A 20,840-nucleotide genomic window follows, 5' to 3' on the forward strand; every position below is an offset into this window, starting at 1 on the left:
GCAGCATGGGTTACAGTGGTGATCTGCTCCAGTTAAAAGTGACCCAGGCTAAAGTAAAAGAAAAAGGCTGAATCAAAGAGAGCAGAATCATGAAATGCAGTTGTGTCTGTGCACCAGGGCTCAGTGAACGGGTTGGTGAAGGGGAAAATTATGTGAATGAAATGTTTCGGCCTCATGACTCCACACTGACACACTTCATGTTGGTTTTTCCTTCATATATAGTATATGTATAACTTATTTCATTATTTATTTTATTCTGTATGTTCCAATGCCCATCTCCAAGCTGGCCTGTGTATCTGTTTAAGTTTGCCAGGCTTTTACTTCTGCTGGATTGAATTCTTGCTCCTGTATATTCCCTCAGGGTTGAAAGTGTTTTTGTTATTTAGAAGTGGACATTTATTTTCCCTGCAACAAGCAAACAAAAGCCTTCCCTGCAGTGTTTCAGAAAAAGAAGGCAGAGGGACCTCTGAGCAGCAGCTCTCAGTCTCACTGGGTGTCTCATGGGGGCTTAGGGGCTCAGCTTCCTGTTGCTCTCCCTCCTCTGTAGATCTGGATTTAATAAGCACCTTAAATAGACTTAATTATTCATCAGCTTTAATCTGCCCAAACTGTGTCTTGCACGCACGCACGCGCACACTCTCTCTCTCTTCATTGGCAGATCAGAACAAGTTGAGTTTTGTTTTCTGTCTAAAGACTAAATCAAGGAATTTATCCTAAATCTTAAACTTTTTACGGTTGGATGAGTAAAAACGGGTGCTTTAAGCCCCTTTCAGACGGGGGGGCGGTCCTGACAGAGCATGACTTCCTCTCTGTTAATCCAGCCTCCACACATCTGTACTGAATATTTCTAGAAATCCACGTAGCAATGACCCGTTGTCTTCTCTTAGCTCTGTGCCTGCAGAGTAAAGAAAAGCATGCTGCCCGGCTTATAGTCAGAGCCCAGCTAACACCGCCTTGCCCTGTGTGAGGCCCTGCATCCCTCATTTGATACCTTGACAGCTCTCAGTCACTAGAGGAGGATACAAGGATTTAGCCTCTGTAGCCTTTTCTGGGAGTTGATGCCCTGGTGTTCTGTGCCACCAGCCTCTAGAGGCTTTTTGCAGAGCGCCCACTGGGTCAGACCGGTAGACAAGAAGCTCTGCAGGCTGCTGGTTTGCTCACACACCGACCAGGTGTCCTGCAGATTTACCCTCTCCGACCCAACAACCCAAAGAGAAATTTAGATTTTGAGCTGCCTGCCAGAGCCCAGAGGATACTAAGAGATGGCACCCAGCCAGCCACAGCCCGTTCACCTGCTCCCGTCTGGCCAGAGATTCAGAAGGATCTGCTGTCGCGCCAGCAGACTGCAGAGCAGCTTCTTCCCCCCAGGCTGTAACTTCGAAATTCATCCTCAGTTCAGCACCACAAATAAGGACTTCACTTGGCTTTTGGCTGTACAACCATGTGCTGTATAATGATGAATAAATAAATGAACCGTGAACCTGAGCCCTGAGAGCCAGAGTCTATGTACATTTTTACATTTCGTCAACTTTTGTTCTTCTTATTGTAATCCATTTTTGGTTGATGAAAAGTTTCTAGTGTTACTCATAGATAAATTAGTTGACAAAAACTTAATTTTTTTGCCTTTAAATCAAACTTGTGAAAACTGCTTCTACCTGACTGATTTTAGTCTAAAACAACTAAATTTGCCTGTGTGTGTGTGGTCTGATGTCAAATAATTGAATACATCCAGACAAACATATTTTCTTGGCAGATTCAGGAGATTAGATGAACATTAGAAATATAACGTCAGAGTGGTTTGGTTATGATCAGAGTCTACATGCTTGGAAGTGATACAAAATAACTTGTATTTGAGATAAATTACTTAGTTATATTCCACCATTTCATGTCGTTGCAGTCTGACTTATTAGATTATGTTTTTACAAATCTATCCGAAGGTCAGAAGCTGACCCAAAGCACCAACCGGAATCAGCCTCTGAGAACTGACCAACTGACACCATCACCCTCAAAACCTGCTGCCAGCAGCTCATCAGATATTCCAGACAGTAGTAGTGGTGATTCTCCTTATCCACCAGATTCCTGCTGTACACTCCTGCATAATTTATAAATATGCTGCTGCCAGGAAAAGCACATATAGGATCTCCAGCTGCAGGATTTGTGGAGACTGACAGCCACATGGGAGCACACAGCGCAGCAGCATGTCGAGTGTCATGTTGATGGGTCCTTGATATCCATAGTATATACAGATTATGTGCATACAGCCGCCGCAAAACCACAGGCTCGGTGTGTGGGGTCACTGCATTATGAATGAGTGTGTATGTAAATAATGTTGCATCCATAATGTGTATGACTCAAAGATAGAGATGGAGAATGTGTTATGGGTATCTCCTCAGGAAATTGATGGTTTTGGGGGAATGAACAGTCTTGGACAAAATAGTAGACAGGCTGTAGAAGAACCAGAAGTAAAACGCTAGCATCTCGTTACTTTCTCATAAATGCTGGAGCTTGATAAACAGAGCTCTCTGGACACTGCTCATTGAGCATTTTTAATCCTCCATATCTTAAAGCCTGAAATCAGACGGAGGAATTTCCCCATTAAACTCCCTCTGCCCACAGCAGTTAATTTAGCCAGAGGGTAAAATTTTAAAGCATTAAAAGCTGAAGGCTCCAGAAGCTAATAATAAACAGTTTTGCTTTATTGTCGTCCACGAGGCTTGGAACCTGGAGCCCTGCTTACTCCACAGGTGGAAGAAGTATTGAGAAGTCTCACTTATATAAAAGTAGCAATAGCACCAAGTACAAAAGTATTGGCAGCAAAATGTACCTAATGTATCAAAAGTGAATGTACTCATTAGGTGGTAGAATGTTAGAGTTACACTGTTGGATTATTTTTAATGAAGCACTAATGTGTGTGCAGTACATCACTGTTGTAGCTGGGCTAGCTGCAGCTAGCTTGAAATACTGTTGGGTAATTAATCTTACAGTGCATCATATTTTATGTGTCAGTTAAAACTACATTAGTGCAGTAGAAGTATAAGGTACAATAACATTGAGACACTCTTAAAATAAAAGTACCTCCAGATTGTACTGTGTTACGTTCCACCGCTGACTTCCTGTTTCCTCCACCAGTCTCCATCGACTCCATCCGGGAGGTGTGTGAGGGTAAGCAGTCTGAGATCTTCCAGCGTTATGCAGAAGGCAGCTTTGACCCCAACTGCTGCTTCAGCCTGTACTACGGAGAGCACATGGAGTCCCTGGACCTGGTGTCTGGCACTGGAGAGGAGGCACGGACCTGGATCACAGGCCTCAAATATCTGATGGCTGGCATCAGTGACGAGGACAGCCTGGCCAAGAGGCAGCGCACCCGAGATCAATATCCTTCAGTTAGATGGGGTGGGGGGGGCACCTTGTTTGATAGTTGGGCTGGTGATTTGAGGGAGCCGCTACCTTTCAAGAAAGTCTGTTAAATAATCTATAGCTTTGTGATCGACATTGTAGTGAGAGTTTAATTTTGAAGCATGACAAGCTGAGTTTATCAATTACATTGACACGTTTAGTTAGACTCAAATGACTAAATGCCGACTTTCCTTAACCCACCTGTCATCACATGGCTGAAGCAGACCTTCACTGAGGCTGATAAGAACGGTGATGGCAGCTTGAGCATCAATGAGGTCCTGCACCTCCTGCACAAACTCAATGTCAACCTGCCCCGACAGAAGGTCAAACAGATGTTCAAGGTACGGAAACAGCCAGGGCAGAGCCACATCAAGGGCCTGCAGGTACAGTGGGGAGTTAAAAGGGTTAATTATCCCAACTACTAACCGTTGTCACGGGAATGAAAAGCTTTGTTCTGTTTGCTAAAGCAAATCTAAAGATTGTCTTACATTCATCCTGTCTGTCCTGTTCACCCAGGAGACGGTTTCCTTTATTGCTGCACAATCTTTAACCAGTAATGTTAGTGAAAGGTCGTTTCTACACAGACTTAACTGACAGAAGAGAAAGGGCTCTCAGGAATGAGTCTTCACTGCTCAGAGTTTGATTTTTTTTCAGACAGTTGCAGTGGTCAAACGGGACAAATGGTTTGTTCAGCTAAATCAGGATTCTGGTGCATGAGTGTAAAAACTGAGTATGTTGACTGCTGAAGTTTACCTGAAGCTGCAAAATCTGGATTATATTTGCATATGAAATTGAAATGTGTCCATGGTAAAGGCAAAATAGTGAAATGTAGTCATTATTTGTTACTTCAGCAGACTTCAAATTGTAGTTTTTACAGTATATTCTTTAAGTGAATCCACACTGTTGGCCTTGTGATTTGACTTCTGGTTGGTTTTTTGAGAGGTTTATTTTTATTTACAGTACATTGCATATATACACTCAGTAGACAAAATATCAGTTCTCTCATTTTTTTTCAAAATGAAATTTATCGCTATTACAAACGCTGCTGTGAAGGTCCTGCTGGGTTGAAGGCAGCTAGTGATATTTGTCAGTTATGAAATGGGTCGTCTATGTTTATTCGTCATTCAGTCTGCAGTTTGACTTTTGGCTTGTAAGTTTTGAAACCACATTGTGTTCTGCTAACCCAAAAACCCAGCGGATACCAACGAAGTATCAAGTTTTGGGTCATGTTCAGGCGGTTTTTGTGTAAAAGTGTTGGGTTCAGCTCATCTGGTTATGTCACATGTAAATTACACAATCAAACAAAGGTTACTGTCTGCATCCATGTATTTCATTTGTTGCATGTAGATACTTCATGCAGTTGTTTTACCGGGGCAAGCTGGTCATGTGAACCAGCACTCATTCCCAAGCTGCTGCAGCTCACGTCAGTTCTGTGAAACCCCACACTGAAACACCAAGCTGCCGTTGTAAGATTGAACTCTGCGCTCTGTTAGTCTGGACAGAGGACTGAAACTGACAGTAAAGAGCGGTTTATACATTTACCATGCATAGTGTGGACGAGCTGTTGGTCCCTTCAAAGCTGAAGGTCTGAAGTTTTTAAATTTACTCCCTATGTTTGAGCAGTCAGAACACAGAACAGGTGGATTTGATTTTCATATATACAACTGATACAGTCCGCTCAACTCACTACGCATTGTACTTTATAGCTTCTAACATTATTAAGAAATGATTCATTGTGAAACTGACCAGAACGCGGGGCAGTCCGCTCATTAAAAAATAAAACAGGCTTATCAGGGCACTCGAGGCTGCAGATTGTGAATGACCAGTAAAGACACTTTGACTGATTGGTCCTGCTGCAGATGTTTGCTAACATGCGACTCAGCCGTTAACTCTCTTCCTCAGCAGAGGATTAGTATGCTGGCGTGTTAAGCATGTTGTTTAGCCTTCCTCCTACAGAGCAGCTAGCCGGCTTGCTATCACTAAGTCCAGCGGCCTGTTGGCGGTCACCCATATGGTGCTGCTGGGACACAGATGGTTCCTCTGGTGTAATGCAGGGTAAACACCGATCTGTGTGTGTGCGTGTGTGGACTTCATGAAGATTTGTGTGTTGACAATCTCTCGGCTAGTTTCTTGGCTTACCCTACTTACAGTGGAGAGGGGAAAACCTGTAGACTTTACCTCAGTCTCAAGACGTTAACTGATCAGTCTGTACCAGTGATAATGTGATCACATTTCAGAACATATTACTGCATATGTTTGCATATTAACAAGGAAAAATGTCTTAAACCTATAAAATTAAGTGTTTGCTCATACTTAAAGATGTTTCTAATGGTTTATCCAATGCATTTATGTCAGCGAGGGTAGACAAATTACTAGAAACACCACCAACTCCAGTCTCTGATATGACCAGAAACAATCAACACCTCTCTCAAACAACAAGAAGTGATGAAGTATTAACAAGGGAAGAAGGCTGCACTCACAAACACTGCAGCAAGATTGCGTTGAAGGTTTTCCACACAAGAAATATAATGAGCAGCCTTGCAAAATATAGATGGACAGAAAGATGAAGTGGTTTATTTATCCCAAAGGGAAATTGCAGCGTGAGAGCAGCCAAGTCACATAAATCACAAAACAAATGAGGTCAGAAGAAAACAGAATTAAAAAGGACATGTAATAAAAAATACACAACAAAAAAATAAAACTAAGGCTGAGGATAGATCTAAAAAGTAGGACATTTTTAACTCATGAATACATGATGGTTCCAAATAATGTCCTGTACGCTAGTTTTGCAAGTCAAGTACTGTAGATAATACTATCCTATTCTGTAGATAATACTATATGTTGTACAGGAAGGTTAACAGCAGCCTGTGCCAAGTGTGGGATTTGTGTTGACCACCTTGCAGTGTCTGCACCCTCACTAACATGATCAGATGCGCCTGCACTAACTTTAAGTGCTGCCATTGTGACAGTAAACCCTCTCACCATGTACTCTGTCTCTTTGCTTTTACCTCACAGAGCAGTTCTAGTTTGATAAAATTGTTCAATTATAAGCAACAAAAATGTTAAGTTTAGCTTGTGTTTGCAGTGCTGGGTGTAATGCAGTGAAAATAATCCTCCGTATCTTGGGTACTTTTACAGGATTTTATTATTTTATTGATTATTTTTCCATATGTGCACCAGGAAGCCTTATCTCTCAAGTGTTCAATTAATACACTGACTCATGAATATCACAGGGGAAACCTGGAAACAGAAGCAGAAAACTGAACCTCTCTGCTATTTCTAACTAATCTTTCTGCTTTTTAAACACCATGTACCCAGTGTGGTCTGTGAATAATACAACTCGTAGTAATTAGGTAAAGTGATTAAATACTTTGCTCTTCCACCCTCATACAGTCCATCACTACAGTTTCCACATCATAACACGCTCATTTAGAGCTTAATTTCCTCTGCATTTCACTGGCTGTATATGTGGATAGCAACTCCCCTGGGCATTTTGTTTTGATGGAAAGCAAAAATACACACATTAACCTGTACACGCCCATTAGAGCTGCGTTCATTACTGAAACAAAGAGGCTGGAGCATAGGTCCAAAATGTCAAAGTAGGTCTAGATGTATCCATCTCTGCTGATTTGTTTTTTTTGTCCAGGATTACAGCGGAGGCTGATGGGAATGGCAGAAACAATAGGCTTGGATAAACTGGAAAGTTGAGATGATGAAATAAATCAGGGAATGTGCAAAGTGATTACAATTCTGCAATTCCACAATTTTTTCATCTCGCATAGATGTCTCAAAACTAAAGTGAGAAAATGTTTGTTTGTAATTTAGGTGAACCGAACAAAAAAACCCACATTGACTGAAGTAATTAATGATGTTGCTGAATCGTGAAATCTCAGTAAAGTTCACTAAGTAATTGCTAAAAAAGGCGCACTCAGATGTTCAGACGGGTTGTAAATAAGCAGTTTATCCAGATTATCTGAACCATGTTTTAACTCTGCGATGCGGCCTGAAGACCTCTCCTGGTTTCGTGTTGACAGAGCAGAGGCCTGGTGTGGTGTTGGTGCACATGAGTCACAGGAAGCTGGTAGGATATGATATCTGGAGCAGGCTCCTCGAGCAGGTGCCATGCTCAGTGATTTATCGCAGCAGAGACGTGCAGACGTACACGTAGAGGGGAGACTTTGTTGGAAGAGGAAGCTGAAATTCTAACTGAATAATTAATCCATATTAGCTGTAGAGCTAAAACACAGAGCCTGCTAACAATTTAAGTGCCTGGGGGCATGCATAATTAAGGACTATTAAGGCTAGATTGATGTTTTCTGACTCCATTCTCCAGCTGTGTCTCTGCTACGTGGCTATGCTCTTAGGGCTGAGATATGTCCTGAAGAAGAGGATTGTTTTGGAAAGAATTACTTCATCTCAGAGTAATGGTGCAGGTTAACATTGTTGGTCACCACCGTTTCTAATAGATAAAGAAAACTGCAAAATAAATCTGTATCACTGCAGCCATGCCACAACACAGTGCTGTCTGCCAGTTCTCTAGATCACTGGCTCCCAAACCTTTTCAGCTCAGGCCTTAGTGCCATTCTGAGGTCATGCTGAGCATTGAGTGTGTTTCTGAATTAGTTTTTCAGGTATGATAGAGTCTGAAAGCCAGATTCACACAAGTATGTTGAGACATTGAATCAACACATCTTAAAGGATTCTTCTTTGCGAAGGAAAAAAATGTTTGGACTTTCCCAGATACAATGAATGTTTCATTTGGAGATACCTGTCCAATTTATCCATTTTAAAACCGTCATTACTGTGCACTTCCCCACATATTACAGAGTGAAGCATCTATAAACTTGTCCTTGTACTTTAGATTAGACAACATTGGATCGACAGTGACAGCCATAAAATTCTGTATGAATGTGGACAGAAGATCTTGTTAGGGAAAAGAGAGAGAGAAAACCTCACACAGCATATGAGCTGAACAGACCAGTGTAGCAAAAAAGAACACTCATTCACATATTTACATATTTTATTAGATTTAAACATTGTTATGAATTTCAATCTACCAATTGGCACCCAATAAAAATGGGCCAGTGACCCACTTTGGGTCCCTACCCTAAGTTTGGGAAACATGGCTCTAGATAATGGCTCTTGCCATATGAGTAATACTGTCTGTATGCATCTGTGCCTGTCACTCGTTTGTCACTTGGTCACAATTTAGCAGCAACTAAGTGACATGTATGCAAAACCAACAGCTGAGTCTGTGATTTGTGTTTCTCTAGTATCTCTGAGTCATTTGGCTTCCTGTGTGTCAGGCGGAGAACATGGTGTTTTGAGTTTGGGTTCAGAGGACTGACACCAGTACTCTGGCCCGTTTTTAGTGGCGGGGACTAACGGCCTCAGGATGGACTGTGTGTGGGACTGCACGCCTTCTCTGCTGCAACTATTTGTGTGCATTCTGCTACAACCTCGCTCTTGTAGGTGTTGCTGTTGCAGTCTGAGACTGAAGTTTGCAACTAAATTGGACAAAATTCATAGCAAACAGTCCAAAAGCCCATAAAAGGCCAATGTAAAGCTGCATAATTCCTTTCCAGAGGTGTACTGATCCACTCTGCTGGATTGGTATTGGTGCTGATACTCACCTTAGTAAGTGGATTTGCCAGATGTGACCAATCCACATTCGATATAATGTATTTATCCATGTCTAATTCATTAAAGGAGAGCCATTATACTGCTTTTCCATTCCTATGTTGTGGTTCTGAGACTCTTGTATGGCAGCTTTGCATAATTCAAAGTAAAAAATAAATAAATCTATCTTATACTGGCCCTACAGGTAGGGCTTCATTTCAGCCTCTGTCTGAAACAAGCTGTAGATGCCCCTGTCTCTTTAAGGCCCCCCCGCCTCAAAGCCCACTGCTTCTGATTGGCCAAGACCTGAACCATGTTACCAGGCTGTTGTTGTCCTGAGCGGTACAGACAGACTGAGCATAGCCGTGCGGGTCAAATGACCATATATGGAAAACCGGCTCAGTCTAGCTCCGTGTGTCTAGAACAGAGCTGTTGGTAGAAAAAGAAGTTCAAAACAGAGCGTTCAGAACAGGAGGAAATGTGGGGTTTTTGCTCACATGGATTTCTTTTAAATACTTCTACCTCATTTGAAGCTTTGGCCATGTTTTAATATGAACATCTAACATCATAACATTGTAGATGGTTTATAAAATATGGAAAAGCATAATAGGTCTCCTTTAATTCAGTCAGGTGCCACAACAGTCCCTCGTACATACATTATATTCTTTACCCAGCAAGAAAGCCTCTAGGAGTTTGTATTTATACCCCCATTTAAACCTATAATAATGAATTTCAGCTGTGGAAAGTATCCAGCACAACACTTTAGTTGGAGTGGCACACCTCCCCCAAAAGCATTACGAAATGAAATTACAATCCAAACACATTTTATATGAAGTTCTTTATTAAAGTATCCCCACACCTCGCTGATATTATTTGTACAGTTAGACATGTGATAGAGCCAAATAATGAAAAGGCTGTAGAATCCTATTCACTCGCTGTGGAAGGAGAATCTTGGGTCATCTTAGACCTTTTGTATCACTATCTAACACACCGTGCTAAGCTCAGTGTGTATTGTGTACTGAGCTGCTCAGAGGCCAAGCTCCAGCTAGCACAGACGTCATCACCCTGCAGCGAGTGGCTGCCTCCAGTGCTACTTGGCATATGGAGCCATTCACAGACTGCCTCAGTAAACCGAGGCAAGGATTACACGGGTCATGGTGTGACCCACTGCAGCGCTCTCGTTAACCTCGTCCTGGGACACGACGACACCGTTGCCTTTTACAGACTGATTTCAGAATCTTTCCAGCTCTTCACAATTACAAAACCAAGTCTATCATTGTGATGTGAGCTGAGGACACACTTACAGATGATGATGCAATGTTGGTTATTGATAGCGTTGAGAAAATATATTCATTAACAACCATTGTTTTTCATGGAAAGGACAAGTTAAAGAGACAGAACAAAACACTGTCGATGTATATATTGTGTTATTCAATATAATTATAACAGTATATTTTCTTTTTATTGTTAGCATTCACAACATGTCTGAATGTAAGCGAGGGACCCTCTCTCATTTTGTGTCCAATTTCTTTGTTTTCTTTTGGACTATAAACTAAAAGGTGTATTTGAACTTACTTGGTAAGCTTTGTTGCTGAGGTTTGAATACTTGGTCTCAACTATCTGTTACTGAAACAATACTGAAATGTCCAGTTGTTTTGTCATCTAAACTACTAAAAGGATGATTGTTACCAACACAAGACTGAATGTAGTTTTTTTTTCTGGAAGGTTGAAGTTGCTAAATATGACCAAAACGCTCTGAGGATTATCAATACCTGAGAAAATTAACACTACATCAAACAAAAGCCAGCTACACGTTGTCAATGAACCTCAGACATATCCACCTTGAAAAACTAAATGCTTTTAGGTTGTTGTTGTAAGTCTATGTTGGGGAAAAACCACAGAACTAAAAGTGTTCCATACCCGGTGTGCAGGAGGCAGACACAGATGACAACCAGGGGACGTTGGACTTTGAGGAGTTCTGCTCCTTCTACAAGATGATGTCGACTCGCCGAGATCTGTACCTCCTCATGCTCACCTACAGCAACCACAAAGACCATCTGGATACAGACGACCTGGCCCGCTTCCTGGAGACCGAGGAGAAGGTACTCACTGTGCATTTTAGCTATTCAGTTTCTACTAAGACGTTCACATTGACATTAAAAAGTTACTCCACTGATTTATCATTGCACTCCTATGACATTGTCAGACTCACAATAATTCTGATTAAGATAAAGAGCTGAGATTATTAAAGATACGTTATCACAGTTATCACATTAGTCCTTCTTTTTTGCTTCACTTGATGGAAACGATACCCTGAGTGCTACTCTGGGTAGAGTCATCAGTTGTATTTAAAACTTGCAGACAAGTAGGAGTGCAGAGCCTAAAAAACAAAAGCTGCTGTTCCTAAACACAGTCTGTAAGCAGAGCAATGGAATATAGCTCTGGCACACTCAGACGAGTGGTGAGCAGCAGGTTAGTTGCCAAATCTCTTAAAGTATTACCTACTTCAGGATGGTGAACACTGGTTCAACCTGCATTTAGCCTTGAGAACCGGACTGGTGCTGGGATAATCTCTTATTACTTTATTCACTGGGGTAATATCCTCATCCAACACTACATTTTTTGGGGGTTGTCATGAATGTAGGTTGTGGTACAGACTGTTGTCTTGCCATTCTTATCCCGTGCACATTTTATAGCCTAGAAAGCCAATCATCTTCTTTTAATAACCGAGGAGGGAAGCATATTTTTCAGCCTATCGTGTGGTTCCACTGACGTAAGGGGTCTACTGCGCATGCTTCACTATTAATGCGCAATAGAAGTATAAGTGGTCAGGAAAAAAGCTTTTTAAAACTTATTTTGAGGCAAAGTCGTCAAACTTTCTCAGTGATTTTTATCAGATTTTATTGCTGTTTCTAGTCATGTAGTTTTTATGTCCTGATGACCAGTAAAAGTGCAGTTCGTTCATTCATTCAGATAGGAGCCTGGTCTTGTAAGTCCGAAATAGCTGCCCGGAGGCGTTGCCAAGATGGCTGCCGAGTGGCAGGACTTGCCTATAAGGACTTTGCATATACTCATATCATGAAAGGTATAGTACATTATGAAAAATACACTTTTTCACTTTCTCTCTGAGAGGCAGATGTTTAGATGGATATCAACCTCGTGTCTCAAGTACAGAGTCAGCGCATGGTTGGCCTAGCTTAGTAAAATGATTTGATGCAGAGATTTCTCTCTGCATCAAATCTAGCATATCTCTTTCCAAAGTGGAAAACCTACAACACCCCTAATTCTCACTAATTAACGCTTTGTATCTCATTTGTTTAGTCCGAACACAAACAGAAATGCTTCCTGAAGTCTTGTTGTCAGGTTTGGTGCAATCGTGCCTGTACAGAGAGCAGAACTTGAACTCGCCGACCATGTCTGGCAACATACAATATAGCCACTGCACAGACACAGTCATGTGACACAGTCTGCACAGAAGTATTGAGTGGATAGATACCCTTTTGTTTGTCAAGAAGTAGTTCCAACCAAGAGACAACCTTGAGCTCTCACGAGTGAAGCGCCAGTGCGGAAGAGCCTTAAACCTGCATTTCTTTCTAACAGCCAGCACGACGCAACGCCACTGGTTGCAGAAAGAAGTGTGATTTACATAGAAGTCTGAGAAAATGAAGGTACTTCTCAGCTGATTTTATTACCTCAGTAAACAATTTCCTAATGAGTTATGGTCTCAGTCTTTATGCTAAGCTAGGCTAACCACGTTTGAACTCCTTCAATGTTACCGTAACATGTTTAACCTTTTTGTGAATACTTGAATAAAATGGTATAGTTAAAAACAAAGATGAATTGGTTGCGCACATTCTCTGCCATTATCCTCCCGATCATGGATGTTGCTGTTGCTATCCATCCATACATCCATTGTCAACCGCTTATCCTGCATACAGGGTCGCTGGGGGCTGGAGCCAATCCCAGTTTACATTGGGCGAAAGAAGGAGTACATCCTGGACAGGTCGCCAGTCCATCGAAGGTGTTTCTATCATCCCAATTTACCAATTCAGTAGAGGCTAATTAGTGCTCAAGGCCCTGAAAAGGTGCTCCGTCATGGGCTGCTATAGGAAGTTAGGCAGAAGTTTGTTTTGTTTCTGCTCTTTCATAGTTTGTCGACTAAATACCCAAAAGGCTTATTGGTTTTTGCTTCTGTGAGGTGGGAAGTCAAAAGCTTGACCGAGTAGCCATTGGGCCTCTTAAGTGGTGCTTAAAGTACAGAAATGGAGACAATACGAGCTCTACAGGGAAATGAGCATTAGTGCCATCACAGCACTGCAGATGCAGTTGTAAAGGGTTTTTGGATGAAGTATATCTCCTCGCTAATGATACCATCGCCTGAAAAAGGAAAAATAAGCAAATGACTGCAACAGCTTGATTTCCTTTAAACACCCAGCGTGTGCTCCTTCAGCTAATTAGCCCTCTGGCAGGCAAATTCATGTATAGGAACAGGCATAGTAAAAGCGGAAGGCTCTGTTTGGATAGCTAGACGTCAGCTCTCCACTTAAGGTTAATTTTCCTCCACTTACGTGGAGGTTTAGGTTACGATGTTTAGTTCTGGCACTGTGAATAAGATGGTTTTCCTTCTCCTGTTATTGGAGAGTCGTGGATGTCTTTGTGCCTCTAATAACAAATAGGATGATGTGAAACACTCTGGTTTGTGTATTCAGGTGTGTGTTTAACTGTGTGTCTTATTTCTCTGGAACTGACTGAAATGTGTTAATGGCAAACTAGCTCGTATTTGTTCCCACGCAGTCCACACTAAACTATGTTATGAAGGTTTGGTGAAGCAAGACAAATGAAGGTAGTCAGACCAAATGTATACATAGACCTTTGCAACTAACACATGATTAGATCAGTCATTATACTTTATTATCTTCTACATCACAGAGGGTTCTGGTTTCCAGACCACCAGCCAGCTGCTCAAACAATACGGCTAGTAGCCTATAAAACATTGATGGGATGGAGGTGAAAATAACTTTTCTCACAGCACCACAGCATTTTCCAGGACACTTATTAGACAGATAAATAGATATATATGGAATAACACCAGTAAATGAACGTAGTATAATGTAAAAACAAATGTCAAGTTATACAAGAGTGAAAACTTAAAAAAGTGTAACCTTTTTAAGTATGTACATGCAAACAGCGTGCAAATTGCAGTAAGGTTTTGCAAAATGTATGTATGAGTTCAAAGTCAAAGGGTTGTCTCAGAAGTTACAGAAAATGTCAATATAAAAGTTAGTGAGTCCAGTAAGACTTCAGCAGCCTCTCAGTCAACTGATGTCCACGCTGCGACGCAGCAGGTGAGCTGAACGCTGTGATGGCCATCAACAGGAATGATCTCCTGTGCTGCTCGGGGAACTTTGGCTGAAGACACTCCTTTTCTCAGCCAGCATATTGAAGCCAAACCAAACTTTGGAGTGTTTGCTGTGGTCCGCCATTGTCCAGGAATGGAAAGAAAAGGACTGTCTTCATGCTTTGTTGACCTACTGCGTAACAAATGATGTGACGTTAGAAAGTTAGGAACCAAGAAGCAGAATCCAAACGTGTCTTATCCAATCAACGGTTCTTTTTGGTACTGAAAAACCCAACTTAGGCCTACTGGTAGCTGCTGTCATCGCTTTACACGTGTGTCATTGGTGTCAACAGGTCTTTCAGTTCTTGTAGCATTTGTTAATGTTAATTTTAGTGTTTTCAGGTGATTACACAATGTCCTCTGCCAACAAAAAATGCACTTCAGAGCAGCTGTCATCGCTCTGTAAGTGCGCCAGTGTTGAGCTTACGGCGGCCTGTGAGCTCTCTGCTTTTTGGTGCTGGCCCACATTAACAATGCATATGAACTTACCTCTACTGAGTGTCTGGATTTACTCTCCACACAGCATTCTCTCATTGTGTGTTAGCACCTATTGTTCTTTGACATGCATTTCTGTGATTTGTAGATGACCAAGGTGACCAAGGACCATTGCCTGGAGATTATCAACAAATTTGAGCCGTGCTCAGAGAACCAGAAGCAAGCAGTTTTGGGAATTGATGGTAAGTTTCCGTTCTTCACCATCAAGCTCTCTGGTGTTTGGAACTAAACTGTTCACCAATTGTGCCGATGACTGGCACTTGGTGTAGCCAATAAAATTCTGAAAATAACGATATCCAGCTTTAAGTAGGAAGTTCGTGATCTACCAGCAAAAAACATCTGCATCAAGCTACAGTGTGATGCAGAAGCAGCCCCTTGCGACCTAGGGGCAGTGCAGTTTTTGAAAAAAATATGCTAAGTCATATCCTTATGGTATAGGTATAAAATTTTAAATTGGACTAGGTAAGGCTTTATGCTGTGGCCCTACAGTGTTTTCCAGCTAATAATCCCAGCTGTAGTTTGCATGGAAACAAGAAATATTACTTTTAGTGTGTTTAAACTTATATTAATCAATTCCAGTAGCACTTACAGTGATTCTGACTTTTGGGTTAGACACTTCAGATTGTTATCTTTCAGAGAAGCCCTAAAACCATGCATATACTCAAAATGGTTCAAGAACTGCGTTCAATGAACTTTAGATATGCCTTGAATAAGCGTTTAAAATTAATTTTACAGGAATGGTAAGACGTTACCGTTACTGTCACGTTTCTGTTACTCTATTTTACTACCCCATTTCCGTAGACTAAATAATAGAAACACCTTTGTGTATAGTTTAATAACACTCTCTACATCTTCCAAAATTATCATACGGTTGAATTGCCACCTCTCTTAAACTGTTTAAACAAACTGCATTCCTAAGAATTTCATATGACTTGACTTGTGACTTGCTTGACCCAAGCAATGACTTGACTTGACTTTCATCACAGTAACTTGGGACTTGCTTGAGACTTGAAGGTTAAGACTTGAGACTTAAAGGTTAAGACTTGAGACTTGCTTGTGACTTAGACATGTGTGACTTACTCCCACCTCTGGTGAGTGCTACTAATGTTAATAAGGGCATACTACTGTTTTGGTTTGAAAATAAAAGTTAAGTTATAACTAGTGATTTTATGTGAGATGTATGTCTTTTCTTGTTAATGTAATACATTTCATTCTCCTCAATCAATGAAGAGATGAGAGTGAAATGTTGAATTTCAGTTGTTCTGTCTGACCAACAGTCAGAACAGAATTGAGAGTAAAATGATAAAAGTTGGACACGCCCTTTTTTATAACTTTCTTCCAGGTTTTACAAATTACATGCGCAGCCCAGCAGGGGATATCTTCAACCCAGAACACTACAACGTGAACCAGGACATGAACCAGCCGCTGTGCAACTACTTCATCGCCTCCTCACACAACACCTACCTGATGGGTGACCAGCTGATGTCCCAGTCCAGGGTGGACATGTACGCCTGGGTGCTGCAGGCCGGCTGTCGCTGCGTAGAAGGTCAGCATGACGTAGACGTGCACAGGGCCGTATTGGCAAATGCCCGGGTGGGCCGCCGGTGTAACATTAATTATTTAACGGGCCAACGAATGGCCCATAAAGCACGGACAGTGGCCCATTGGGTGATTTTATTTTATTCTTTTTACTGACACTGGGCCGGCCCAATCACATCTCTTACTTGCCCCCACCCCCTCTGCTCTCTGTTCCTATTCCTGTTGTTACCCCCCTCCCCCCCCAAAAAAATGGAAACCGAATGAAACTCAACAACGACATAAAATATATTTTCCATATTACACTAATATGCGTTAATCTTTATCTCGCAGCTCTTCAGAGAGCGGAGCCTACTCGCAATACTATTGCTACATTTTGTTTGAAGTTCACGTAACATGACCCCCCGCCATTACTGCCTGCCTGCACGGAGAGAGAGAGAGCGCAATTTTTAATTTGTCCCAAGCAAAATCGTAATCAAATCATTTAAATATAAATGTTGTCGGTCAGAGTCTAGTCAATGTACTTACACAAACGGTTAACAGTCGCCACAAAGTAGTGAGAGAATAACATGACGCACATGACCACAGACACCTGTCACTCTGTCTCTCTGTCCCCCTCGCTCAGAGACCCTTTGCTCTGTTTGAGTGTCTTTCTGCTCCAGGTTGCTTCATTCTCTCTGAAGCGGCTGTGAGCTGAACTTGATCAGAGGTGCTGAAATGAACGTGTGTGGATGTGTGGTAATATTTCTGTCTGATCACAAGTGTTTTCAGTTTTGGTTTTCTACCTCTGATGAAGAGCAGTGTGCTCGGCTAATCCAGTATAGTCCCAGACAGGCACTCTTTCTGTCAGACAGTCTAAAGGGGGTAGCAGCCTACTACCATATCAGCAGAGCAATAAGGCAGGGTAATGCGCAGTAGTGGGGCAGGTAGATTTTGTTAAAATATAATGACTTCATTCTCATTATATCTCGTAATATTATATCTCAAATTGTTATTCTGCAAATGTCAGACAACACCGATACGTGGAAGAGATTCTTAATGCGCAGAAAGTTTTAAACATGAGCAGAAAAGCTGCTGAATCATAGGAGCTATTAAGGTGCAGGGGTTTATAACTGAATTAAAATGAATTCATTGATCATTGAGGTGAAAAGGTGCAACGTGTCGTGTATATTTAAAGACTTCAGGTTACTTCAGTCTGCGTGTGTGTTGACTCAGCAGGGATGAAATAAAATAAAAAACAGGAGAAACATATTTGACAGCAATACAGAATGCCTGAGAGCCTTGCTGCTCTATATTACACTATATTTTTATTTTTTGAATTGTCACCTGAATCTTGTTTCCTTTTATATAAATAAAGACATTTCCTTAATGAATTGGTGCAGAAAAATTCACCAGAATGCAGGAAATGAAGTGTTTAAAGCCCAAATTTTTCAGGGGGAGGACCCCCAGACCCCCGTTTTAAATCTTTTTTTTATTTTTTTTATTATTGTCTGAAGTAATTATGAAAATCATTATAAATGTAATTAAAGGCCTATGATATTTAATAATTAAAATGTAGCTCAATAATTTATAGGGTTCAGTTCAAATGGCATAACAAGGTAGCCGTTTTTGAGGGTTGATACAAGTATGTCTCCAGAATGCAGGAAATTAAGTATTTAATGTATAAAATCTTCTGGGGGACTACCCTGAGACCCCCGTATCTACTATTTCATCAATATATTTGTTTTCCCAAATACTAAGCCTATTAAAATATATTGTTGTCTTGTTGTCATGGTCCCACTATTTGTGCAGTGTCAGGTCTCATGGGCTAAGAGTTTTGTCAAACCCCTAATCTAAGCCCTTAAAAGCAAGGATTGTATATTGATGACCGATTTTGGTGGGCGTACACTTACAGCATATACAGGCGCAGCTAACACGGGGTTCAAACATGCTGATACTTTCACACTGAAGCAGCTATTTATTCAAACAGCTTGCTGTGCAGAAGAAGATTTAAGGGAAGTAAAGGATTCTACCTAATAAGGCAAATTATCAGCTCATGCAGCATTATACTGAATCTGAATCCAGCTTTCAATTCTTTCCAATCCCTTATCAAATCTTTTAGGTATTTTTGTTGGTTCGAAATGAAGATTTCTGTTTTCTATTTTGCTCCGTATCATTCTGAACCTGAGCCATGGAGACTGCTGTGCCAAAGAACGGAGAGGAAATGGTGTTTGCTCAATCTGTGAGCCCGTGCTACAGCTGCTACAAGAAAAACAAAACAGTGGAAATAATATTAATTCTACTTTATCATTCAGCAAACACCTAAACAATCAAAGACTGTTCTGCGTGCACAATGCAATTTACGTTACCTCAAGTTAAACTGTTGAATCTGACGAATCACAGTGTAATGTACGTAAGTAATTACATGATGGACAGATGGTAGATTTAGATGGAAGACTTGTTGTCCCCCCTGTCCCCCCTGTCCTAATGGGGCAGTTGTTTGGTTGACCTTGTGTCTCCACACTTTGAAACATTAAAATAATAATGTAATAAACAACTCATGTCCAGTGGACATTAGAGGTAAACACAGTTACAGTCTCTGCTACACAGTTTAGAAAAATGTTTGTTTGAGTGAGTGAAGGAGGGAAGCAGACATGTGGTGGAGGATGGCTCCCATTATGTACTGTAAAAAGGTCACCAGCCACTCCACTGCTGACGCCAACAGAAACCACAGTGAACTGGGGTCCATAACGGTGTCTTGTAAACATGCCTGCAAGAAGGTGGTCATCTAGAATGAATGTTTGGTTGAAACTGCACACGTGGACATCATTGTGCATTTTATTTGGTACTAATTCAAACACACATAGTACTTGTTAGTAGATGCATTCAGAGTTGGGTTTAGGTGGGCTTTATTTTAGGTCAGGACAGTTTTAACAGGAACTTTTTGAACTGGATGCCATCATTAGTTTAGTCCTGCTCACGCTGCCTCTTCTTTCTGCTTCCTGTCCACAGTGGACTGCTGGGACGGTCAGGACGGCGAGCCCATCGTCCACCACGGCTACACCCTCACCTCTAAGATCCTCTTCAAGGATGTCATCGAAACTATCAACAAGTACGCCTTCGCCAAGAATGAGTACGTCTATCTATATATATATATATATATATATATATATACACACACACACACACACACACACACACACACACACACACACACACACACACACACACACACACACACACACACCATTTATTTATTTTACGCGTTCAGTCACATTCCAATGGATCACTTTCATTATTCATTGTCTGTTCATCGACAGCAACCATTAGGCCTGTGTGTGTGTATACTTGGAAAACAACCGCAGCAGTGTGTGGACATGCATGCTGTCAGTACACATAACTGTGCTGCAGTACACAGGCTGTTGGTTTGTACAACTGGGGACAAATGTGGAATTGAGCTTGGAATTCAGGTGTAGTTTTACAATATAAAACCGCACTTGACCGTTTGCTGGTGGGAAGCTAGCAGAGCAAGTCAAAGGAGGAGGTGTGTGTTTAGATTTCACTTGATAAAACTGTGAACAGAAGGTGTATGTGAAGGCCTCTGCTCCCCAGCACCGTATCTTTCACGTTTCACATTGTTGTATTCAAAAAGCCACGGCCACTGTTGAACCATCAAATCACATCTAAAGGATAAGTTTAAAATCCCTACAGTAACTAAACCCAACCCATGTGTTCCATTTCAAGCTGAAATATGTCAGTTACTGGATAAAGATGCTCTAATTTGTGTTTGTATCTAATAAAGATGCATGAGTATGACAGACACTCATTAGTTCAGCTCTGTGGGTATTTTGTCGTTTACATACTCTGCTCTGACCGGACAGTTGTTTTGGGACGTAGATGACGCCCTACACATGACAGAGGAGGTCATGTCCTGGTGCATGGTGTTTCCCAAGTACAGAAAAGCTTAGTTTGCACTTGTCGTTAACGCTGTACACAATGTTGCATCTGCTGACTCCTCCTGCAGAGCTGAGTAGTACACAACTCTTTTCCCATATCTGTGGGCATTAAAACGAGTGTGATTGGCTGTTGCATTGCATCAGAAGACTTGCATAAAGTTGAGCTTTTCTCAGCTTTCTGTAGCACTGCTGGCCTCTTTTTTTCGTTTCTGTAGCTCAGCGGGCTCGGACGCGTCCCACAGCTTTTGAGTCCACATGTGTGGAGCACTCAAAGATCTCTCTCACTGGGTTGATCTGGTGACGTTGAAGGCCATACCATATGATCCACATCATGTTCATCCTCTTAGGGTCGGCTGGAAGCTGCACTTATGTTTCTTGAATCATTTAATTACGTCTTTCTTCATTTGTCACCTTCCTGTTTGTACAGACCATACATGGGGGGGGGGGGGGGGGGGGGGGGT

General features: G+C 41.5%; 1 protein-coding gene across 4 annotated transcripts in view; it reads left to right on the forward strand.

Annotated features, from left to right (window-relative positions):
- plch2a (phospholipase C, eta 2a) overlaps positions 1-20,840 on the forward strand; it is a 75,114-nt gene that overhangs the window by 13,131 nt on the left and 41,143 nt on the right. For all 4 annotated transcript variants that reach the window (XM_046055836.1, XM_046055837.1, XM_046055838.1 and 1 more), the window contains 6 exons: positions 3,130-3,373; positions 3,608-3,737; positions 10,947-11,117; positions 14,997-15,090; positions 16,251-16,454; positions 19,436-19,556. In XM_046055836.1, coding sequence (XP_045911792.1) covers positions 3,130-3,373; positions 3,608-3,737; positions 10,947-11,117; positions 14,997-15,090; positions 16,251-16,454; positions 19,436-19,556 — 964 coding nt within the window. The remainder of the gene's footprint in view (positions 1-3,129; positions 3,374-3,607; positions 3,738-10,946; positions 11,118-14,996; positions 15,091-16,250; positions 16,455-19,435; positions 19,557-20,840) is intronic.

Source organism: Micropterus dolomieu, linkage group LG08 (assembly GCF_021292245.1).
Source record: "Micropterus dolomieu isolate WLL.071019.BEF.003 ecotype Adirondacks linkage group LG08, ASM2129224v1, whole genome shotgun sequence".
Taxonomy (NCBI): Eukaryota; Metazoa; Chordata; class Actinopteri; order Centrarchiformes; family Centrarchidae; genus Micropterus; species Micropterus dolomieu.